Source organism: Pseudopipra pipra, chromosome 15 (genome assembly GCF_036250125.1).
Source record: "Pseudopipra pipra isolate bDixPip1 chromosome 15, bDixPip1.hap1, whole genome shotgun sequence".
In the NCBI taxonomy this organism is placed as follows: Eukaryota; Metazoa; Chordata; class Aves; order Passeriformes; family Pipridae; genus Pseudopipra; species Pseudopipra pipra.
Window position 1 is genome coordinate 18,029,430 of NC_087563.1, and position 18,386 is coordinate 18,047,815.

The 18,386-nt window shown below is 49.7% G+C and overlaps 1 protein-coding gene across 1 annotated transcript in view; it reads left to right on the forward strand.

The window, feature by feature from the left end:
* The first annotated feature begins 289 nt into the window (after positions 1 to 289).
* The window catches only part of PDLIM4 (PDZ and LIM domain 4), a 42,785-nt gene continuing 24,688 nt past the window's right edge, over positions 290 to 18,386 (forward strand). Inside the window, exons 1-2 of the mRNA XM_064672266.1 lie at positions 290 to 480; positions 14,071 to 14,222. Of these exons, the coding sequence (XP_064528336.1) occupies positions 388 to 480; positions 14,071 to 14,222 (245 nt within the window). The 5' untranslated portion in view covers positions 290 to 387. The remainder of the gene's footprint in view (positions 481 to 14,070; positions 14,223 to 18,386) is intronic.

Here is an 18,386-nt window from a genome sequence, read left to right on the forward strand (position 1 = left end):
TCCTTAAAGAGACTTATTGTGATGAATAAAACAGTCACGACTACACGGTTACTGACCTATTACATCATTTTCTTTCCACTCCAGAGGATGAAAGTGCAGTGAGGGGGGCTTTGACCACATCAAGTAAAGTATATTTTACTACTAGTGAAGTACTATAACTTTACTCCTGTGAGCAGTCGCTCCGAACCCCACTTGTAAAAGGTTTCAGGGGTAAATCGCACTAAAGCTCCCCCCGACGCCGGCCGGGAGGGGTCGGTCCCGCCCCCCCGACACGCCCTGCGGGCGGGCCGAGCTGGGGAGGCGGGTCCGGCGGGTCCCGGCGCTCGGAGCCGCGGCGGGACCGCGAGTGGAGCCGGAGCCGCCCGCGGGCAGGGAGCGCCCGCCGCGATGTCCCACTCGGTGGTCCTGCGCGGCCCTTCGCCGTGGGGGTTCCGCTTGGTGGGCGGCAAAGATTTCAGCGCCCCGCTGACCATCTCCAGGGTGAGCTCGGAGGGGCGCGGAGCGGGGAGGGCACCGGCCGCAGGTGATGGGCGGCGGGGATGCGGCGGGTGGTACCCGGGGTCGGCCACCGGCTATCAGCGCTGGGGCTCTTTTTGACTTCACGTTAGTCTATATACATCCAAATACAGTCTCCTCAAAACCCAGCGCCGTTTCAGCCGCTTTTCCCGGTGTTACAGCGTTCTCCATGCTTTATTTATTTTTTTTTTTTTTGGTTGTTAATTCATAAAGATCCGCTTTCAAAGTTTTTAGTGTTCAGAGGGTTTGGATTCACGCCCTGGACTGAGTTCACAGGCTGTTGGGGTTTGTAAGGAAGGCATGAGTTAAGTCAGCAAGAAGTTTCTCCGCGCAGGCTGCAGTGTTCTGGGGTCCCTGCGGGCTGGTAGTAATTACTGTGTAAGTGTACTCACACTTGTGTTTAACCTCACAAAGATGTATTCTGGAAACTTCTTTGCTAAGGCGCCGCAGATAGCTTGAAAAAGGCTTTGTGTGTAGATATATGTGAAAACAACCCGTCCCCCGTGCGGGAAGGAGCCCGGCGAGGCGGTGCGATGGGCTGTGTGATGGATGAGGTGCCGTGTCTGAGCTGGGCATGTTCCTGCGGGCACTGGAGTTTCCAGCGCCGTCGGGCTGCCCCGGGAAAGGGCTGGGTGCCCCAGGCTGCTCTGCCTTCCCGGCGTGTCGGGCTGTGCAGGATTGCCGAGCTCCCCTGGGTAGCTGCTGCTGAAGTGCTGGAACAAACACTGAGTGTATTGAAAGGCTTTGAAAGGAGCTATAACTTAAAAATATTGGTGTAACGCACGCAAGCTGTTTGCCGTCGTTTCCTTCATCTGCCAAAGCTGTGACAGAGAAAACATGTACCCTGAGTTTCAAAGAAATAATTATGGAAGAGAGCGTGTTTTAAAGAGATTTAGTCTGTATTTGAGTTAAAACGCGCCTGTTGCACAGCTCTGCCTCTGGTTTTGCTTTGGACTGTCCCTTTCCCAGTGCTCCAGGGAGGGCTGTTTTGGAGGAGGAACAGGAGGAGATGGATGGAGAGGGAAGGGCAGGGCAGGGCAGGGAGCAGCAGCTGGCGGGGCTGGCTGTGCTGCAGGGGTGGGCAGGAGGCTGCTCAGAGCTGGGGGTCTGTGCCGGGCGGGGGGCACTTGGCGTCTGGGGCTCAGCCTGTGCCTCCTGGGCATGGCAAGTTCTCTTTCTCCACTGGTAACATGGGTTGTATCACAAACCACCTCTTGGCAACTGTAAAAATATCCCTGCTGGGAAAATGAACATCTCGGCTTAGTGGAGTGAGCCTCTTTTCCTGTTACTTTGAAAAAAAAATTAGTTTAATATTAAACAAGAAAAAACGAAGTCTGCTTCTGCCTAGACAGGTGGCTTGCCAAATTCCTTGTTTGATTCAGCAAACCTGGGAGGTGTGAGGAGGTTGATTCTCATTAGGCCAATCTTGCCATGGTTCACGGAGAGCTGTAATAAAAGAAGTTGTAGGGTGTTATTCCATGTGGCAGCCTTTTAAATGGGATCCTTTTTTAATTCTGCTCCCACTGAAGAGCGAGGTGATGCTCTGATGTTGCTGAACTCCAACAGCTGCTCCTGGAGGGTGATAAACAACTTGCTGGGATGTAAATATAGATATAAGGTATTCTGCTTAGGCTCTAGTTTCTTAACATGAGAAAAGACCTCACTTGCTTTGCAAATAGTACCCAACAATGTTAGAACTGGGGAAAAAACAGCTTCTGCTGCAGGTCCTGGCCTTGGGGATGCAGGAAGGGGCTGCTGGAGGGCTCCCCAGGGAGCCAGGGCTTTGCTTGGTGGTGGGTCTCTGCAACCCTGCTACTGTGCAGAGGACTGACCGTGGCTGGTGTGGTGCCATATTCCCTTTCATTCTGTAATTGCCCAGGAAATCTGTTCTTTCTGTTTTGAAACCCAGCAAGGGGGCTGGGGGCTCCCTGTCTGTGGGGATGGGAAAGCCCCAGCCCCCTGCTCAGGCTGGCTCACTGCAGGAGGGAGGGAGCCTCTTGCTAATTGTGGAGGCTTTTGGCTGACTTCTGCTCCCTTCAAAGTGCCTTTCTTCTTTACTTTCTATTTTATTTGTTTTATACTAAAATGCCATGAAATTACAAACATCTTTGGAAAGGCAGAAATTCTGCCAGGAGGCAGGACCACACTCTGGGAGTGCCACATCAAGCTGTGAGCCCAGGATGCTGACAAGCTCTGGGTGTGCTGGGCTGCCCGAGGGATGTGGGTTTGCACCCCACTGCTGGGCCCAAGGGGGGCTGAGGATCAGCGTGCCATGAGGTATTTGGACTGTACAGCTTTGCAAACATCCTCCCTGGACTGGCTGTGTTGGGAAATCGGGTTGCAGTTTGGGATTTGAGGCATCCAGAGCCACCCACATTCAGCTCTGGGTGCTGGAGGCTGGCTGCCTGTTTAAAAAATACAAATCTGTCTGTGTAGGGTTTGTGGAAAAAAAATGTTTTGGTCATTGTTATGTTGGTTTTCTGTACTCTTTGCTGAGCTTCTGCAGGAAACCATTTGGCTCCAGCCCTCTCCCCTGCTGTAGCAGTGCAGGGATGTGTTGCTGGCCCAGCAGGGATGCTCTGCTGGGGGGGCATGGAAGGTGCAGCTTCCTCTGCAAAGCCTGGCCACGTGTGGCAGCTCCAGGTTAAGTGAAGGCAGAGTTTCTTAGTGGGGCATTTGTGGGACCTGAAGCCAAAGTGTCACTTCCAGAGGGGGAAACAGTGAAGCAGTTGGTGTGAAAGGAGCTGCCAGGCTGAGCTGAGCGGGAGGCACAGCAGTGCCAGGCAGGGAGAGGCACCCGGCACAGGGCAGGAGGGACAGCTGAGAGTGGGCCACAAAAGTGGCTTGGGACAGTATTGTCAAGAGAGAAACTTGAAAAAAATATGGATTTGGCAGCACAGAACATGACAATCACCGAATCCTGCTGTGGGGTGGGACTTGCCTCTCACAAGGGTTTGTTTTGGCCCTTACCCCTGTGGGGTGGCTGTGTCTGTGCAGGTGCAGCTGATGGGGTTCAGTCCATCCCTTGCAGCTGTTTAAAATGTGCTTGTGATATCAAGCAATGATCTCTTTCTTGAAAACAGGTCCCTTCCCTCTGTGATTTGATCAGTCATAAGTGGCAAGGGGTAAAGACCTGATTGCTCCAGTGACTGGGAGCAGCTGGTGCAGAGCTCTGCCCCCGAGAAGCCAGGGCTCCAGTTGGGTTGTTGAGTTCTTCATTGTTAAAGATAAATGCAAATCCAGCAGGGTGTGCTTAGGGCACCTCTCTCATGTGGTCACATGAAAAGTTAGGTGTGCTGTGGCTCCCCTTTCATCCCCTGTTTCTTCTTGTATTTCCAGGAGGACCCAGATGAGGAGGGATGGAGTTTGCTGGGCTGGTTTTGGGGGTACACAGCCCTGCAGGGTGATGCTGGTGTGTTGTCAGTGCTGGGAAGGGAATTGTAGCCCCAGGCTATGCTGGGGGGGGGAACTCAGCTTGTTTTATCCCCCCTGTTACAGTAGGCTAACACCAGGTGTAGTACACCACATGATTAATGGTTACTCCTCCTAAGGATACTTACAGAAGTAGGGAATGATCCAGGAGATCTGATTAGAGTTGGCCTTAATGACTTGATAGAAAGTGGGTTTAAGACTTAATTAAATTTCTAGCAGCCGACAGCTGCTTTCCCTTGGCTGAGCAGGTCAAACACTGGGGGCTGTGTTGGCCCCTTGGGAAAGGGGGTTCCCTGCAGCTCTTACTCCAGGTAAGGACAACATTCCCTTTGACCAGCAGCCACGGCTCAGGAATGGAGTAACTCTCTCAGCTGTTCTCAGTCCTGCACTTGTAACCACATCAGTGAGTGCTGTGGTTCTGTGTGGGATCACAGCTGATCTACCCCTTGCCTGGATTAAAAGCTAATCAGTCATTAGCGTAACTGGAGGAGCTGAGAGTGTTTAATCACTTGAACTCACTTGTCCAGCTCTGGAGCAGTCGATGTCGTCACCTGCCCACCTCTGCCAGTGCTAATCCACGCACTTGCTGCTTTGGAATCGTAGCTAAATTACTTGGCTAAACAGATAACTGACAAATGGGCCAATTCCAGTATTTTTAAATGAGATTTTAATACAGTTTTTCCTTTATCTGCTGGCCTCAACATCAGTTTACCCACTGGTCTCCGGTGGAGCAGCAAAAATGCAATTTTCAGTTTCTTGGAACTGTAACACAAGAAGGGTGAGAAATAATTGGTCTGCAATCCATTATCCAGGTATTGTTTGAGTTAAGGTTGACTTTTAAACTTAAGCAGCTTTTGCATTTGAGCAGAGACGTGTCCTGTTAAAGGTTAGGATACTCAAGAAGGAATTCTGCTGAGGAAGGAATTCCAGTAAAAGTGGTTTTGTTGACTCTGTCAGGGCAGCCAGCAAATGCCCGAGTGTTGCTGTGATCCTGTTTGAATGCAGAGAGAACACACTCGGGGTGATAATTTCTGGGGTGGCCTGTGAGGTTTGTTCTGGTGTGAGAGGGGATGGCAGAGCACCAAGGGCTGCCCAGACCCAGGGCTGGGGGTGCAGGTTTGGTTTCTACAGGAACTCCACATATGTTGGTGGAGAAGGCAAGGACCAGAGACACCAGCAAAGGGAACAGGGCTTTTCCCTTTGATTTCCACAAGGTTTTTCCTGGTTCCCCATGTAATTTTTATGTATTTGATAGTTTATTAAATGGAAATTATGCACTCTGTTCAGATCTCCCAGCAGGTCTGAAGTAGCCCCTGTGTTGATGAATCCCAAAAGCAGGCCCCCAGCTGATTCCTGCTGACCTTTGGTGGGTGTGCTGCCTGTGTGGGGCTGAGTGATGAAAGCTGTCCCTCAGCTGGCTGCACAGTCATGTTTGTTCCAGCATTTCAAGCGGGATGATTTTTTTTTAAGTGGAAGGAAATATTTTGCTTGTGGATTTTCGTCGTTCTCCCCGTCCCTGTGAGCCCTGGGGCGAGAGGTCTGGGTGGTTCCGTGTGAAGCTGTGCTGGTACAGAGCAGTTAATCTGAGCTACAGATAAGAACTAACAAATATGTCACAAATATGTTTGCTGCTGAAGTGCTTCTGTCACCAAGGCTTCTTTTTAATAACCGAAAGAGAAGGATAAATGCTGGTGCTGGTTCAGGAGACAGCAATGGTGGAATATGCTGGAATGAAACCCTAATGCTAATTACTGTAATCAAGCACACTGATAATCCTGAGTGGGAAAGCAGGCGGAAAGAATGATTCATGTAGATCCACTCAGGCAAGGTCTGACCTTGGGGCAAGGCAGCAAAATAAACCCAGCACACCCTCAAAACACGCCGGGCCTCTGCCAGGCTGGACAAAGCAGAATGGGCTCAGTGGCACTGGGTGTTTTGGGTTGGGATTTGGGGGTTTGTGGGTTTGGGTTTCTTTTTCTTTTTCCTCCCCTTTCTTTTTGGTTTGCTTTTAAGGGATGGTGATGTCAGTTCTCCTTGAAGATTGAAAGATTGCCTGTTGGGACAGGTATTCAGAGCTACTTTGTAAAAGTGTGCAGTTAATCCCACTTGATAAAGTGGGTGAAGGAGAATAAAGTTAGACAGAAGCTTACTAGAAAGGCTCTGTTAGTGTAGGAAGCATACAGGGGGAAATATGTGCAATTATTCTTTTCTTCCCAAACTTTTTGTTGCTGTATAACAGAACAGATAGTTATAACCCTGGTCCTGCTGGGATTAGATCAGTCCTTTAATTTTCACACAAATATGGCATTATGGATTGTGTGGAATTAATGCAGATCAATGCAATTTAATTTCATTTTTGGTAGCTGGGGGGCAAAATCCATATCACAAGTCTACAAGAGTCACAGGAAATCCTAGAAGGCACGAGTCCTCTGAAATATAATATTTCTAACTGAATTTGTCTGATTTCCAAGCTCTCAAAACAAATTGACTCATGGTTCTTAGATACCCAAACACCTATTGAGAACGTTTTTATTTTTTAAGTCATCTGTGACCACAGGTGCTGGAGTGTGAAGGAAAACAGTAGATCTCTCAAGCTCTGGCAGTGTTGATAAGAAAAGGTTAAAACAAACATGTTCACAGAAAAAAACACTCTGCTTGATTTGTGGTTGGTGCCAGATGTGTGCAGAGCAAACCCCGTATCTCCCCAGGGCTTGTTTGTGCAGGGGGTTTGTACACAGCCCCTGCCACCCCACTCACCCCAAGCCCTGGTAGATAAGGCTGTGTTTGGCTTCTACTTCAGAATTTACACAGAACTTCAAGCAAACCCAGGTTTCACTGTGTTATTTGAGCAATTGCAAAGATGTTGTGCCACACTGTGGCATTTGAGGAACTTCAGCATCCCGCAGAGACCCAAAATAAACCCCACTTTCTCCCCGTGGAGAAATGAATTTTCCAAGCACCATAAAGACGCCTCACAGCCCGTGCCACACGATCCTTCCTGTCAACCAGAGCAGCTCCCATTCACACCCATTAAGCCTTAAGTGGTTTTACATGTTGTGTGGACTGATAGCAGATTATGTGCCAATGACATTTTACAGGGTGAGCTTCAGAAAGCAAAATACACCAGATTAGAGATTATTTCAAGTCATTATTCTTAATTATCAGATATGGGCAGTGCTAAAAGAGAAGCTGTCTTGAACAGTTGGCTCCAGGAGCGGTGGATAAAGGGCACCCAGAGGAGATGGTCCCTGGGAGGTTTGCAGGATGCTGCTCTCAGTGCTGCAGAGAGAATGAAGCTTCAGGTTTGCTCACCAACTGAATTCAACTTTTTATGTTGGAGAATTTTCTTCTGTTTGGAGATGGCCCCGTGGCCACTTCCCTTCTGCTGGAACAGAAAACACCAGCTGCCTTCCTGGCCCAGAGGCTGCTGGTTTGGAAGGGAAGCTCCAAGCAGCCCCCACATGTCTTCTGTGCAGCACTCAGGTTTGCTCCTGAGGAGGGTTCGGGAAGCCCTGGTGCTTGCTGGGGGGTGTTGGAGGGGGAGGCATCCCTGGGGAGCTGAGCCCTAAAGCTCTGAGGGAGATGCAGCAATTATGGCCATAAACACTTTCTCTGGTGCTGCTGAACCTGGTTTGCCCAGTGGTGCCTGCAGGATGTGATGCTCCAAGGACACCCACACCTCACCAGTGTCCCCAGGGCAGGCTGGCCCGCCCTGGCCTTGCTCCCTGACACAGCAGAGTGAACCTAAAGCAGATTTAAGTGCAGTAGCAGCTGTGTGGGTGAAGGGGGGCCATTCTGGGCAGTGAAACAGCGTCTCTGTAACTCGTCCTTGGAGGAAGGGGTGAGGGGGTCCTGGGGACTGTGGGAGGCTGTGAGGTGCTGCTGCCTGTGCTCTGAGTGCTGCTGGAGCTGTGTGCCCTTGGGCTGAGAAAGCCAGTTGTTGACAAAATAGACCAGATGATCCTTGTGGGTCCCTTCCTTGTCTTTCTCAATCCACGTTTTGAGGTTTGCACTTGGGTTAGAGGCTGTTTGCTGTAAAACCCATATCCAGTTTCATTGGTTCTCAGCCTTTCTTTGTACAGAGACCTCAGCTCTGAGCTGGGTTAGGATCTGCACTATGGATCTGTTTCTAAATTTGGATTCAAAAGGATTTTCAAGTGTCTTGCCTTTTATAACACTTGTACGCCGCTTCTTTCCCTTTTGTGTTTTAAGCTTCTTATTTTCTTCAATAGTTAAATGAATCCACACTGCATAAACAGTGTTCTTCATTTACTGGGCTGTGAGCACACCTAAATAATGCCTTGGTGCATCAGACTTTATATAAACAACTAGAAAAATGCAAATGGATTGGCACAGAATATACGTGAGTTCAAAGCAGGAGGCTTTGAAAAGCTGAAGAGAATCCCTGGAAAGAATGTTTAAGGATTTGGGGAATTTATCTTCATTAGTTAGTCATTTGATTCTTGGTTTTTCCTGTTTTAAAAGATGTAGCTATGTAGATCATCTCCTGCCCTGTAGCACAAACAGGCTGGCTTTGTTTAAAAGCTGAAAATTTGTCACACTATCTTGAAAGCCTCTTGAATACTTTAATCAGGCCCTTTTGATCACACTTGCAGAACAGAAAATTCCCCCAGCCTTGCCTGCAACAAACTACCATTTATTTAAGGGAAGGGTGGTGTGGTCTGTGGAGGTTTGTTTGGGATTGCACCTTTTAACCCATTAAATCCTGGGAAGAGGGTCATGATAGGATAGGATTCCTTCACTGATAGGATGCATTAGAGGAGCACTTCTTACTAAAAGTGAAGAAGATGTGGCTGACAGAAAGCTGCTGCCTTTATCTAAGTGAGTGGTGTGAGGGGCCAGAATAGACACCTTTTGTTGATTTGAGAGAAAACAGCTGGGACAATAAAGACTGAGTTAATCTTTCCCATGGCTGTGCTGGGGCTGTGCAGGCACCCAGGAGCTGCATCCCTTGTCCTTGTGTCCTGGCACAGGTGACTTCAGAGGCAGATTTCTGGGGAAAAGAGTAAAAATAAAGAGGGATTAAGTTAATAAAACAAATTAACCTTTCACTAAAGTGTTGATTGTTTCAGCTTGTGGTGTTGGCCCAATTCTAAAGATGGCTTGAGCAGAGTGGAGCCGTCCCTGTGTGGGCAGGGGTCCATCCCTGCATGGGCAGGGGGTGCAGGCACCAGGCACGGGGACTTTGCCCTGCTCTGAGTGCTCTCCCAGCCCTGGCACCCTTGTGTGGTCAGGCTCCAGGGCAGACAGCAGAACACTAGCTGTGTTTCAAGAGTAAACCACTCTGGGTGTGAATAATCTTGCTGACTAAATTAGACTGCACGGCTCCAACACCAGCGGCTTGGGTTAAGCACAAGGCAGTTCCTTAATGTGCTTTATTTACTGGCCTGCTGTCAGATGCCAGCACTTAGTAAATCCTAACGAGGCTCCAGTGGCCAGATAAGGGAGCTGCTGCTGGCCTTGGGCTTTTCCCAGTCTGTTCCATAGCATCAGAATATCCTCTTGGCTGGGGAGGGGGCTGCTGAAGGCTGGCCTCCCTGGAGAAGGGCAGAGAGGTGGGTGGAAATCTTGGGAAAGGTGGTGGAGAAAATAATTGGAAAAACTTATTTTAAAAAAATGCTTATAATTATGGAGAGAGTTCCCTTGTTGATGAGTTGGCAAAAGTCGTGCTGGGTGTGGGAATGATGCTTCCAGCGCCGTCACCAAACCTCCCATGGTGACTGAGGAGGCAGAGGACAGTGAGAGAAGGGCTGTTTACTGGGGGGGTCTTTCTTTAAAATTCTCTTTTTCCTTCTGGAATAATAGAAAGCACTGAGATAGGAACCAATATTGGACCTCTGGTATTTTTTGAAGCACAGTGCTACGTGGGGGACATAAAGATGTCACAAATGAGACTTGTCCTGATGGGATTAGGGAGAATAATATGCTTTTTGGGATTGGCATGACGATCTTGGGAAACTTCACCAAAAGTCTCCATCAGTTGGCTTTGGATTTATGTTGTTGGGAAGATACCTTTGAGTGCAGGGCAGCAATAACCAGCTCAGTGCTGTTTTGCTGCTGCATGAGGTTGTCCTTGGGAGCTCAGAGCTTCCAGAGGAGGCAGGGTTCTTGCCTGGTCGAAAAAGAAAACCCTGTAGGGGAATTACAGTAAAAATATTTACGTTTCTTTAAGCCCGTGGTGTTTGCTGTGGTTTTGGCTCTCAGTGCATACACTTGACTGCTCTGAAGGGGTACTGAGGTTGCTGTCCCACGGCAGGAGCAGAGCTCCTGGAGAGCTACGTGGCCTCAGAGGGAGCAAGACCCTGGAGCTGCTGCAGCCCAGGGGATGAGAGTCCCCTGTCCCCCCATGGAATTCCACACCAGCACCTTGCTCTGGCTCTGAAACACCAACCCCTGCGTGGGGCTGCTGCCCTGGGGGTCAGCAGGGTGGGAGGCCCTGGGCTGGTGTGGAATTGCCCTGCCTGAGCTCTTCACTGGAGACGAGCAGAGAAGCAGCCCAGATCCTGGCAGGCACCCAGCCTGGGCAAGATGGGGCATGGCACACACAGAGCCCGTGTGAGGCCCTGGTGCGTGAGCTGGGACTTGGCTTTAGGGCACTTGGTGTTGCCTGTGGTGGGGGATCACTCACAGCACCCTGAGTTATGTATCCATCAGTCTGGTCTTGGTCTGTGTTCATCCAACCTTGATTTTTGAAATGGTTTGCTCTTGGCACAGATGGAGAACTTCAAATAAAATCTTATCGTGGTTTTTCTTTATCCTCTCCTATCCTCGAGCCTCAGCTCCTCTGGAGGCCCCTTTCAGGAACACGAGGCTGCAGTGGCTCAGTGCAGGTTTTCTGTCAGTGTTTTCAGCCTCACAATGTATCCAGTTACTCTCAAACTCATCTGTGTTTCGGTGGTGTCACACACGCTGAGGTTACAGCTCAGGGCACACCCGAGGCCCCTCTGGAGAGTCTCAAGTGAGTGGCTCTGGTACAAGCTCCATCCCAAAACCTCTGTGCACTGCCAGGCTCTAGTGGCATAGAATCACAGACTGTTTAGGTGGGAAAAGATTTCTAAAACCATCGAGTCCAGCTGTTAATCCAGCACTGCCAAGGCCAGCACTAACCCAAGTCCAAAGCAGGTAGAAGGATTTGGGCACAGCACTGACCCCAAACCAACCTCGTCAGGCTTTCTGTGGCATGTTTGGTGTCAATGGCTGTGCACAGCTGTGAGTTAGGTGAACTTGGTCTGAAGTATTGTAAACATTAGTCACTAAAATACAAACTTTGGACCTGACAGACATTACAGTAATGACTCCCACGCTGTTGAGACACTGATGCTGTATCTCAAACTGATGAATTCTTGGGAGTGCAGCTCCATTTCAAGCCCTCGGTCATCTCCACAGCAAGCATAAAATGCTAATATGCAAATACTGCCAAAATAATTTGAAATAAACCAGAATCTAAAAATAGGAAAAAGCTAGGAGTCCCATTTATGAACAGCTTATTCTCCAAGGGAGCTACAATCTGGTTAAGATCAGTGCAGGGGCAAATCTATCAGACATTTAGACAGCACTGAATGGACAAGAACAAAATACAGCTGTCCTGGGTCAGGCTGAAGGTCTGTTAGTCTAAAAGCCTGCTGGCAGCTAGGGCTGTGGGGTGGCCACTGAGGGAAGCAGATAACAGCAGGCAAGAACATGCAGATGCTTCCTTGGAGGTGCTGGTGGAGCTTCTGGTTGACTTTCTGGTGGGTCTGGCAGCTCCTGTGGCTGTAGAAGGACCCTAATGCCCTGTGGATGGATGTAGTCTTACATGGCTCCAAAAAACCTAACGTACCAGGGGAAAAATAATCCTGTCCTGGGCTGAAATGTCCTGTGTCAAAACTCTACAGCTCCTGTGTGTGGAGCTGAAAAACCCCTCCCGTTGTTTGCTCTGAGCTGAGTCACTGGGCAGCCTGTGAGGGGCTGGCCTGGCAGGTTTGCTGGAGCCAAACAGCCCGGCCAGAACTATTGAAGAGCAAATGGCAAACGCTGATTTACTCTGACAATGCAACAAAAGCTGTAGTTCGGGCTGCCAGTTCTATTTAAATGTCAAAAGTGCTTCTCAAACACCTCCAGGCTGGTGTTTTGGTGGTGTTGGTGGCTGTGGTCAGGCAGAGAGCAGGTTGTGTGTCAGGGGGCAATGCAGCAGGTCAGGTTGTGTCAGGGGGCAGTGCAGCAGGTTGTGTCAGGGGGCAGTGCAGAGGTCAGGCTGTGTCAGGGAGCAGGGCAGAGGTCAGTCAGGTTGTGTGTCAGGGGGCAGTGCAGCAGGTTGTGTGTTGGGGCAGTGCAGAGGTCAGGTTGTGTCAGGGAGCAGGGCAGCAGTTCAGGTTGTGTCAGGGGGCAGTGCAGAGGTCAGGTTGTGTCAGGGAGCAGGGCAGCAGGTCAGGTTGTGTCAGGGGGCAGTGCAGCAGGTTGTGTCATGCCAGGGGCTGCCTGCTGCTCACCAGCCTCTGTCCAACGGGCAGCCCCAGGGGGATCCACAAGGGCTGTTGGGCTGAGATTAAATCCTCTTTGAACGCCCCATGGAAACAGAACAAATCGCCCTGGAAGTGTTCAGGGCCAGGTTGGGTGGGGCTTGGGGCAGCTCTGTCTGGTGGAAGGTGTCCTCAACCACAGCAGGGGGGTTGGAACTGGGTGAACTTGCAGGTTCCTTCCAACCCAAACCATTCCAGGGTTCTAGAAATCAAGGTGAAAGCCAGGACCTGTGCATGCCTCCTTTCTAAAATACCTGTTTAGTGATGGCCTGTGGTGGCTGGAGACCACGGGCACTGGGGAACAGGTGGCCCCACTTGGTCTCAAACTGCCTGAAGAACCATACCCAGTCTGTTGGTGTCTGGGTGCCATCCTGCACCACTGTGAGCTGTGCCCAGGGGCAGATGGTGGGTAGAGCAGTGCTCCTGTGGTCTGGATGTCTCAAGCAGGTGTACTGGGGCAGAGACCCCCCTCCTGAGATAGGGGATTATACCTGTGTGAATCAAGAGTAAGCAGAAGCAAAGACCCTGTCTTGCTTTAGTGCAGTGAGACATGAATAACCAGAAGTCAGGCTCTCTGTGCTTTCTCACTTGATAAACCACGTGGTTGGTTGCTTAGCAGATGCTCAGAATGACTGAAGAGGAAATTAGAGGGCAAACACACAGCTATTAAGAGTTTAAACCAACAGATTTACCTGTCCTGACCACGCCTTGTGTCCTTTTATATCATTATAAAAATTAAAAGCACATTTAGGATGATGTAAATGAAATGGTAATTTCTCAGGCACCTCTTTTGTGGGCTGCAGGGTTGGTCTCATGGCTGACCACAAACGGTACCCGGTCCCGTCATTAGTTCCTCAGGAAAGAAGTTATGAGTTTTGTAAGGTTCTGGCACTCCCACAAAACCAGAAGGAAAGAATTGTGGAGACTTAACAAGCTGTGTGATATTTATAGAATAGAATCACGGAATTGTTCAGTTGGAAAGGATCTAAAAGATGTTCAACTCTAACCATTACCCCAGCACTGCCAAGGCTGCCACTAAACCCTGTCCTCAGGAGCCACTTCTGTTGAATTCCTCCAGGGATGGGGTCCATGCAGGGCTGGAAGGAGACGAGTCATTTGGGTGACAGTCAGGAAAAGCTGATGTCCAGCAGGGCCTGTCCCAGGCAGTCACAGTGCCAGCACTCACCTTCTGTGCGTGGTTACCCAGAGAGGAGGTTCCTTGTGCTCTTTAGGGGTTGATTCTTGCAGCATCATGTAAGGTCTGCAAGCCAAAGGAGTGTGGAGCTTCTCCCTGGAAAGAGGGTATTCCATTATTTCAAGCAAGAGACAAATGTGAGGGGAGGATCTGGTCACACACTGACTGAAGTCTCTTATTCCATGGAGTGTTGTTGTAGAGGATGATCCTTGGAGAACTGAGGCTGAGCTGAGAGCTCTGACATCCAACCTCAGTGTAGGCAAGACACATATTCTCCAGAAATAACTATTCCTTTTACCTGCAGCTTATTCTAAGAAAATGGACTTTTTGGGTGTTGGTTTTTTTGTGTTTGTTTTTTTTTTTAAACCTGGAGTTCTTTTAAGTAACCCTTTTATTTTCTCTGCCCAGATTAACCCTGGCAGTAAAGCAGCCATGGCAGACCTGTGCCCAGGAGATGTTATTCTGGCAATTAATGGAGAGAACACGGAGAACATGACACACCTGGAAGCACAGAACAAGATCAAAGCGTGTGTGGACCAGCTGCTGCTCTCTGTGAACAGGTTGGTTTGCTGGGATGTGCTCCTGGGTCAGCTTTGCTGAAGGCTTGTGGCTGCCCTGGAGCAGATGTGCCCTCAGGCTCAGTTCTTGGAGCATCCCCATGGTCTGAGTAATTGTCCCGCGTTTTCAAAAACAGTAAAACAAAATTATTTTTAATGGCCTACTGATACAAAAAATGGGTTCTGTTCTTTTATACATGTGGATTATCATTTGTGCCTTGCAAGACTTGTCCAGGCTGTGACCTGGGTTGAGTCTTTCAACCCAAGGGAAGTTGTAGCAACTCAAGCAGGAGTAGCAGTGGGATTGGAATCTCCTTTGGACAAACCCTCTCCCTTCATTAACATCCACCTGTCATTTTCCTAAACATCTGTTCAGTGAATACACATTTGATGGTCTGGCCAAATTCACTTTTTAGAGTATTTCGAGGCAAAATGAAGACTTGAGTTTGGCTGGGGTTTTTTTGTTTGTTTCTTTTTTGGTTTCGGGTTTTGGTTTTTTTTTTTTGCTTTCTGCTGAAATTAATTCTGGAGCTCAATGTTGTTAATCACAAATCATCCAAGCAAAATGAGGGCTCCTTATAAGGTTCATGAATGGCTAATGTTATCTGTAATAGGTTTAAATAAGTGGATATAGTTTTCCACTCCAGATTAAAGAGGCATTTCCTGCTGTAAAGAGCTATCATTTGCTGTTTATAGTTTTCTTGGAAAACCCTGTGGTTCTGACTGGGCAGCGCTGCCATAAATGGAGCAAAGCCTCTGTGGTTCCTCGTGCTTCCTCAGCAGGGGTGTCCAGGCTGCCTGGCTGAAGCACAGCCCACGGTGTTGGGATGATGTGGCTTCAGCACTGGGAAATAAAGAAAACAAGAAAAGCAAGCAAACCCTTCGCACAGGTGGAATTTCCCACAGCCAAGGAAGGACAGTGGTTTTGCTTTCCACTTGGAACAGCTGCCAGGTCTTGAAGTCTTCATAATGACGATGCAGATTTGAAAGGTTTTTGTATCTCACAGGCAAAACTGAATGCCCAGAGTGTGCGAGGCAGGAACAGGCAGGAGCTGGTGATGGTGAGGAGCTGTTCAGCACGGGGTGGCTCCTCTTGGAGGAGATCACACTGTTGGGTCGGGTTGGTGGCTTCTCCGAGGGCAGAACACACCTTGGCTGTGCCCAGAGGTGCCCATGAGAGTGGCATTCCTCTTGACAGGAAGAACTGAGTCGTTTGTTTTCCTGCAGTGAGGACAGCAGCTCCAGTGATGCGTTATTAGGGCTATTTTTAGTTTGGCCCAAAGTGAGTGCACGGTGACACGGCTCTTGGATCTCTCTCCTGTTTCCCCAGTGACCTGTTGGATCCAGATGACTCTGCCCAGGTGTAGGTCACTGCTGGAAGTACATCTGGTGCTCCCTCCTCGGTGTGAGTGGATCCCTTCTGCAGGTCCTGCCTCCTGGGGTGTGGGGTGACCCAGTCCTGCCCAGGGATCTGTGTCCTGGGGCACTGACAGGGCTTTGTTGGTCTGTGTGCCTGTCCAGCTGCTGCTGTTTGTCACAGCTGTGCATTTCCAGCCCTGGACCCTGCTGTGAGCCTGAGGTCCAGGAGAGAGCAGGGTGTGGATTAGTGTCTTTTCCCTTGGGCAGAGGATGCTCTCCAAGCACAATCATCTCTCTGTGCTGCCTTCAACAAAATCCAGTTTGCAAACAGACACAGGGAGATTGTTTTTAAATAAGTGTGTTTGTCTGAAATAGATTTGCAATAACAAGCTTGTTTGATGTATGTCTTGAGCGAAGAGACGTGAAATTTGGTGTTAGCTCTATTTTGCCAAAGCAGGGTCCCTGCAGCCAGGTGTGTGTGCAGAGGGAGGGCAGGGAGCTGGGCAGGGCTTCCAGCCCCCTGGTGCCCTTCCAGCCCTTGGTGCCTCCCAGCCATCCCATGCCCTTTCTCCATCAACCCTTGACATTTTATGCTACTGAGATAGAGAACAAGACAGTTTTTGTTTTCACCCTCTGGTCAGTAAATGCCCTTTGATTAGAAAGTTCGGTAGGAAAGTCAGAATGGGGGGAAGACAAGAACGGGGAGTTCCTGGGTGGTCTGACAGGGTGTCTCAAGACCGACATGGCCCCTTTGGGTTTTGGAGGTGTTGTGGATGCAGAGAGCTGTTGAATTTGATGGGATGAGATGCTGATTATTCCATTTATCAAATCTGCTTTAATAAAACATTTGGATACACTAGTGGGAAACATGTAAATAGCCAGAGGACTGCCCATGGGTAGAATAAACAACTGGAGTGTGGTACTTTGCCATGGAGTGCAGGCAATCGCTCTGCCCCGTGTGTGGGAGGGAACCACTGAAGTGAGTGGGATTTCTGTTGTGATGTGAACTTCAGCACTGTCTGCCATTGGGAATGTCATGCTGGGTTTGATGGTTTCTCTCTCATCCAGCTGCATGGCAGGAGCTGCTCCTCCAGTCAGTCCCGAAGGAGAAAAACTGACAGCTTCTGATCAGATGTGAATATGTGACATCCAACCACTGCAATGGGGAGCAGCACCCAGAGCCCTGCTCCCTGTGGCTCTGCCAGCCAGACCAGAAAATTGAGTTGTAGCCGTATTTTTTGAGAACAGAGGGCTGAGCACCCAGAGGACCTTGGCTGTGGGGCGTGAGACCTCGTGGCATCGCAGTTCCTGCTGACACAGGCTGCTGGGAAGCCCTTGGCAGCACTGCCCAGACCTGCCCGTCTGTGCCACAGGGCCAGGGCGAGCCCGACAGCTTCTTCTGAACCTTTTGTCCTCTGCCAGCTGGGAGGGTGAAGGCTTGTGCTGCAGCTTTCCTGGAGGAGCTGGCCCCATGCCCACACAGGGAAAACTGCTGGGAAGGGGATGTTGCAGCTTTTCAGGGGTGTTGGGGTCTGTGGCTCTCCTGTGCCCCTGCAGCCCCCAGTCCGTGTTTGTGTCTGAGAAGCTGCCCCTGCTCTTAGGCTGGACTAACAGATATTTCTTTTATTTCTTTTATTTTTTTTAAATCTCTTTGTCCTTTATCAATGATTTAAATCTCTTGGGGGGGGTTCTCCCTCCTTCTTCACACCCCCTGTTTTTTCTCAGCTTTCTTGGCGAGACCCCTGACCCATCTGAAGTTAATGAGTGTTTTGTCCTTGGCTTTTTTTAGGTCCTGCTTTGCCTGGACACGTGCAGGGCTGTGTCTGGGCAGTGGGGCTGTGGCAGGTGAAGCAGCACAGTCACCTTCCTGGCCTGCAATGGTTGAAAATCCTCCTCAGCTTACAAAAGGAGTTGATTTATATAACTGACATTTATGTGGGCACTGATGTAAGGTGTGAGGAATCACCTGGGCATTCCTGGAATCAGGGCTGGGCATTCAGGTCGTGGTTAGTGGCTCTGAAATGTGAGGCCAGGAGTTCAGGTGGGCTCAGTGAGGCTGGACAGCACCTGGGCTGTGGGAAAGGGGGTGATGGTACTGATGAGGATTTGGTGGAATGGTTCAGGCTGCCCTGGTGATAAATCAGGCAGCTGTTCCAGCATCATCTTCCCAACTGTTGAATCCCAAGCCAAGGTAGCACGGGATCTACTTTGCCTTAAATCCTGGAAGCAGTTTTTTTCCTCTCAATTTGGTGTTTGTGCCACTGCTGAGTCTGCTTGGAGAACTGGAGTATGAAGATTCTCTGTTCATTCCTGCTCCCTGTACAGAGATGGAGTTTCTCTGGAAGTTTCTGTGGGAGAAAGCCCAGTAATAAATCTGCTGGATGTGTAGCCCCAAAAGTCCCTGGAACCTCCTGTAGTTGATGTTCTTCCCACCTCCCCCAGCTCCTGGAGGTTGTGTTGGGGTCCCTGAGCTGTGAGCAGTGCAGACACGCTGCTGGAAGATGGGAAGGATGACAATGTATGTTCTCAAGTTTCCAGTAAAAGTACAACTGAAAAAGTGAATCACAGCTTCCCCTCTGGAGCTCCTCGAGGACTAATAGAGAGGAAAACCGGCAGCTGTCCAGGGCAGTACACAATGGTTTCAGGAGAGAGGAATGAAGGAGGAGAAATCCTGCAGCTTCTCCTTCATGTGCTCTGGACCAGGCAGGTCCTTCGGGGTGCTCAGCAGAGCTCAGCTCTCCTGCTGCTCTCCTGCCTCGCAGGGGGGATCCAACACCTTGCAGTTGTCGTGGTGAGGGTCACAGTCCT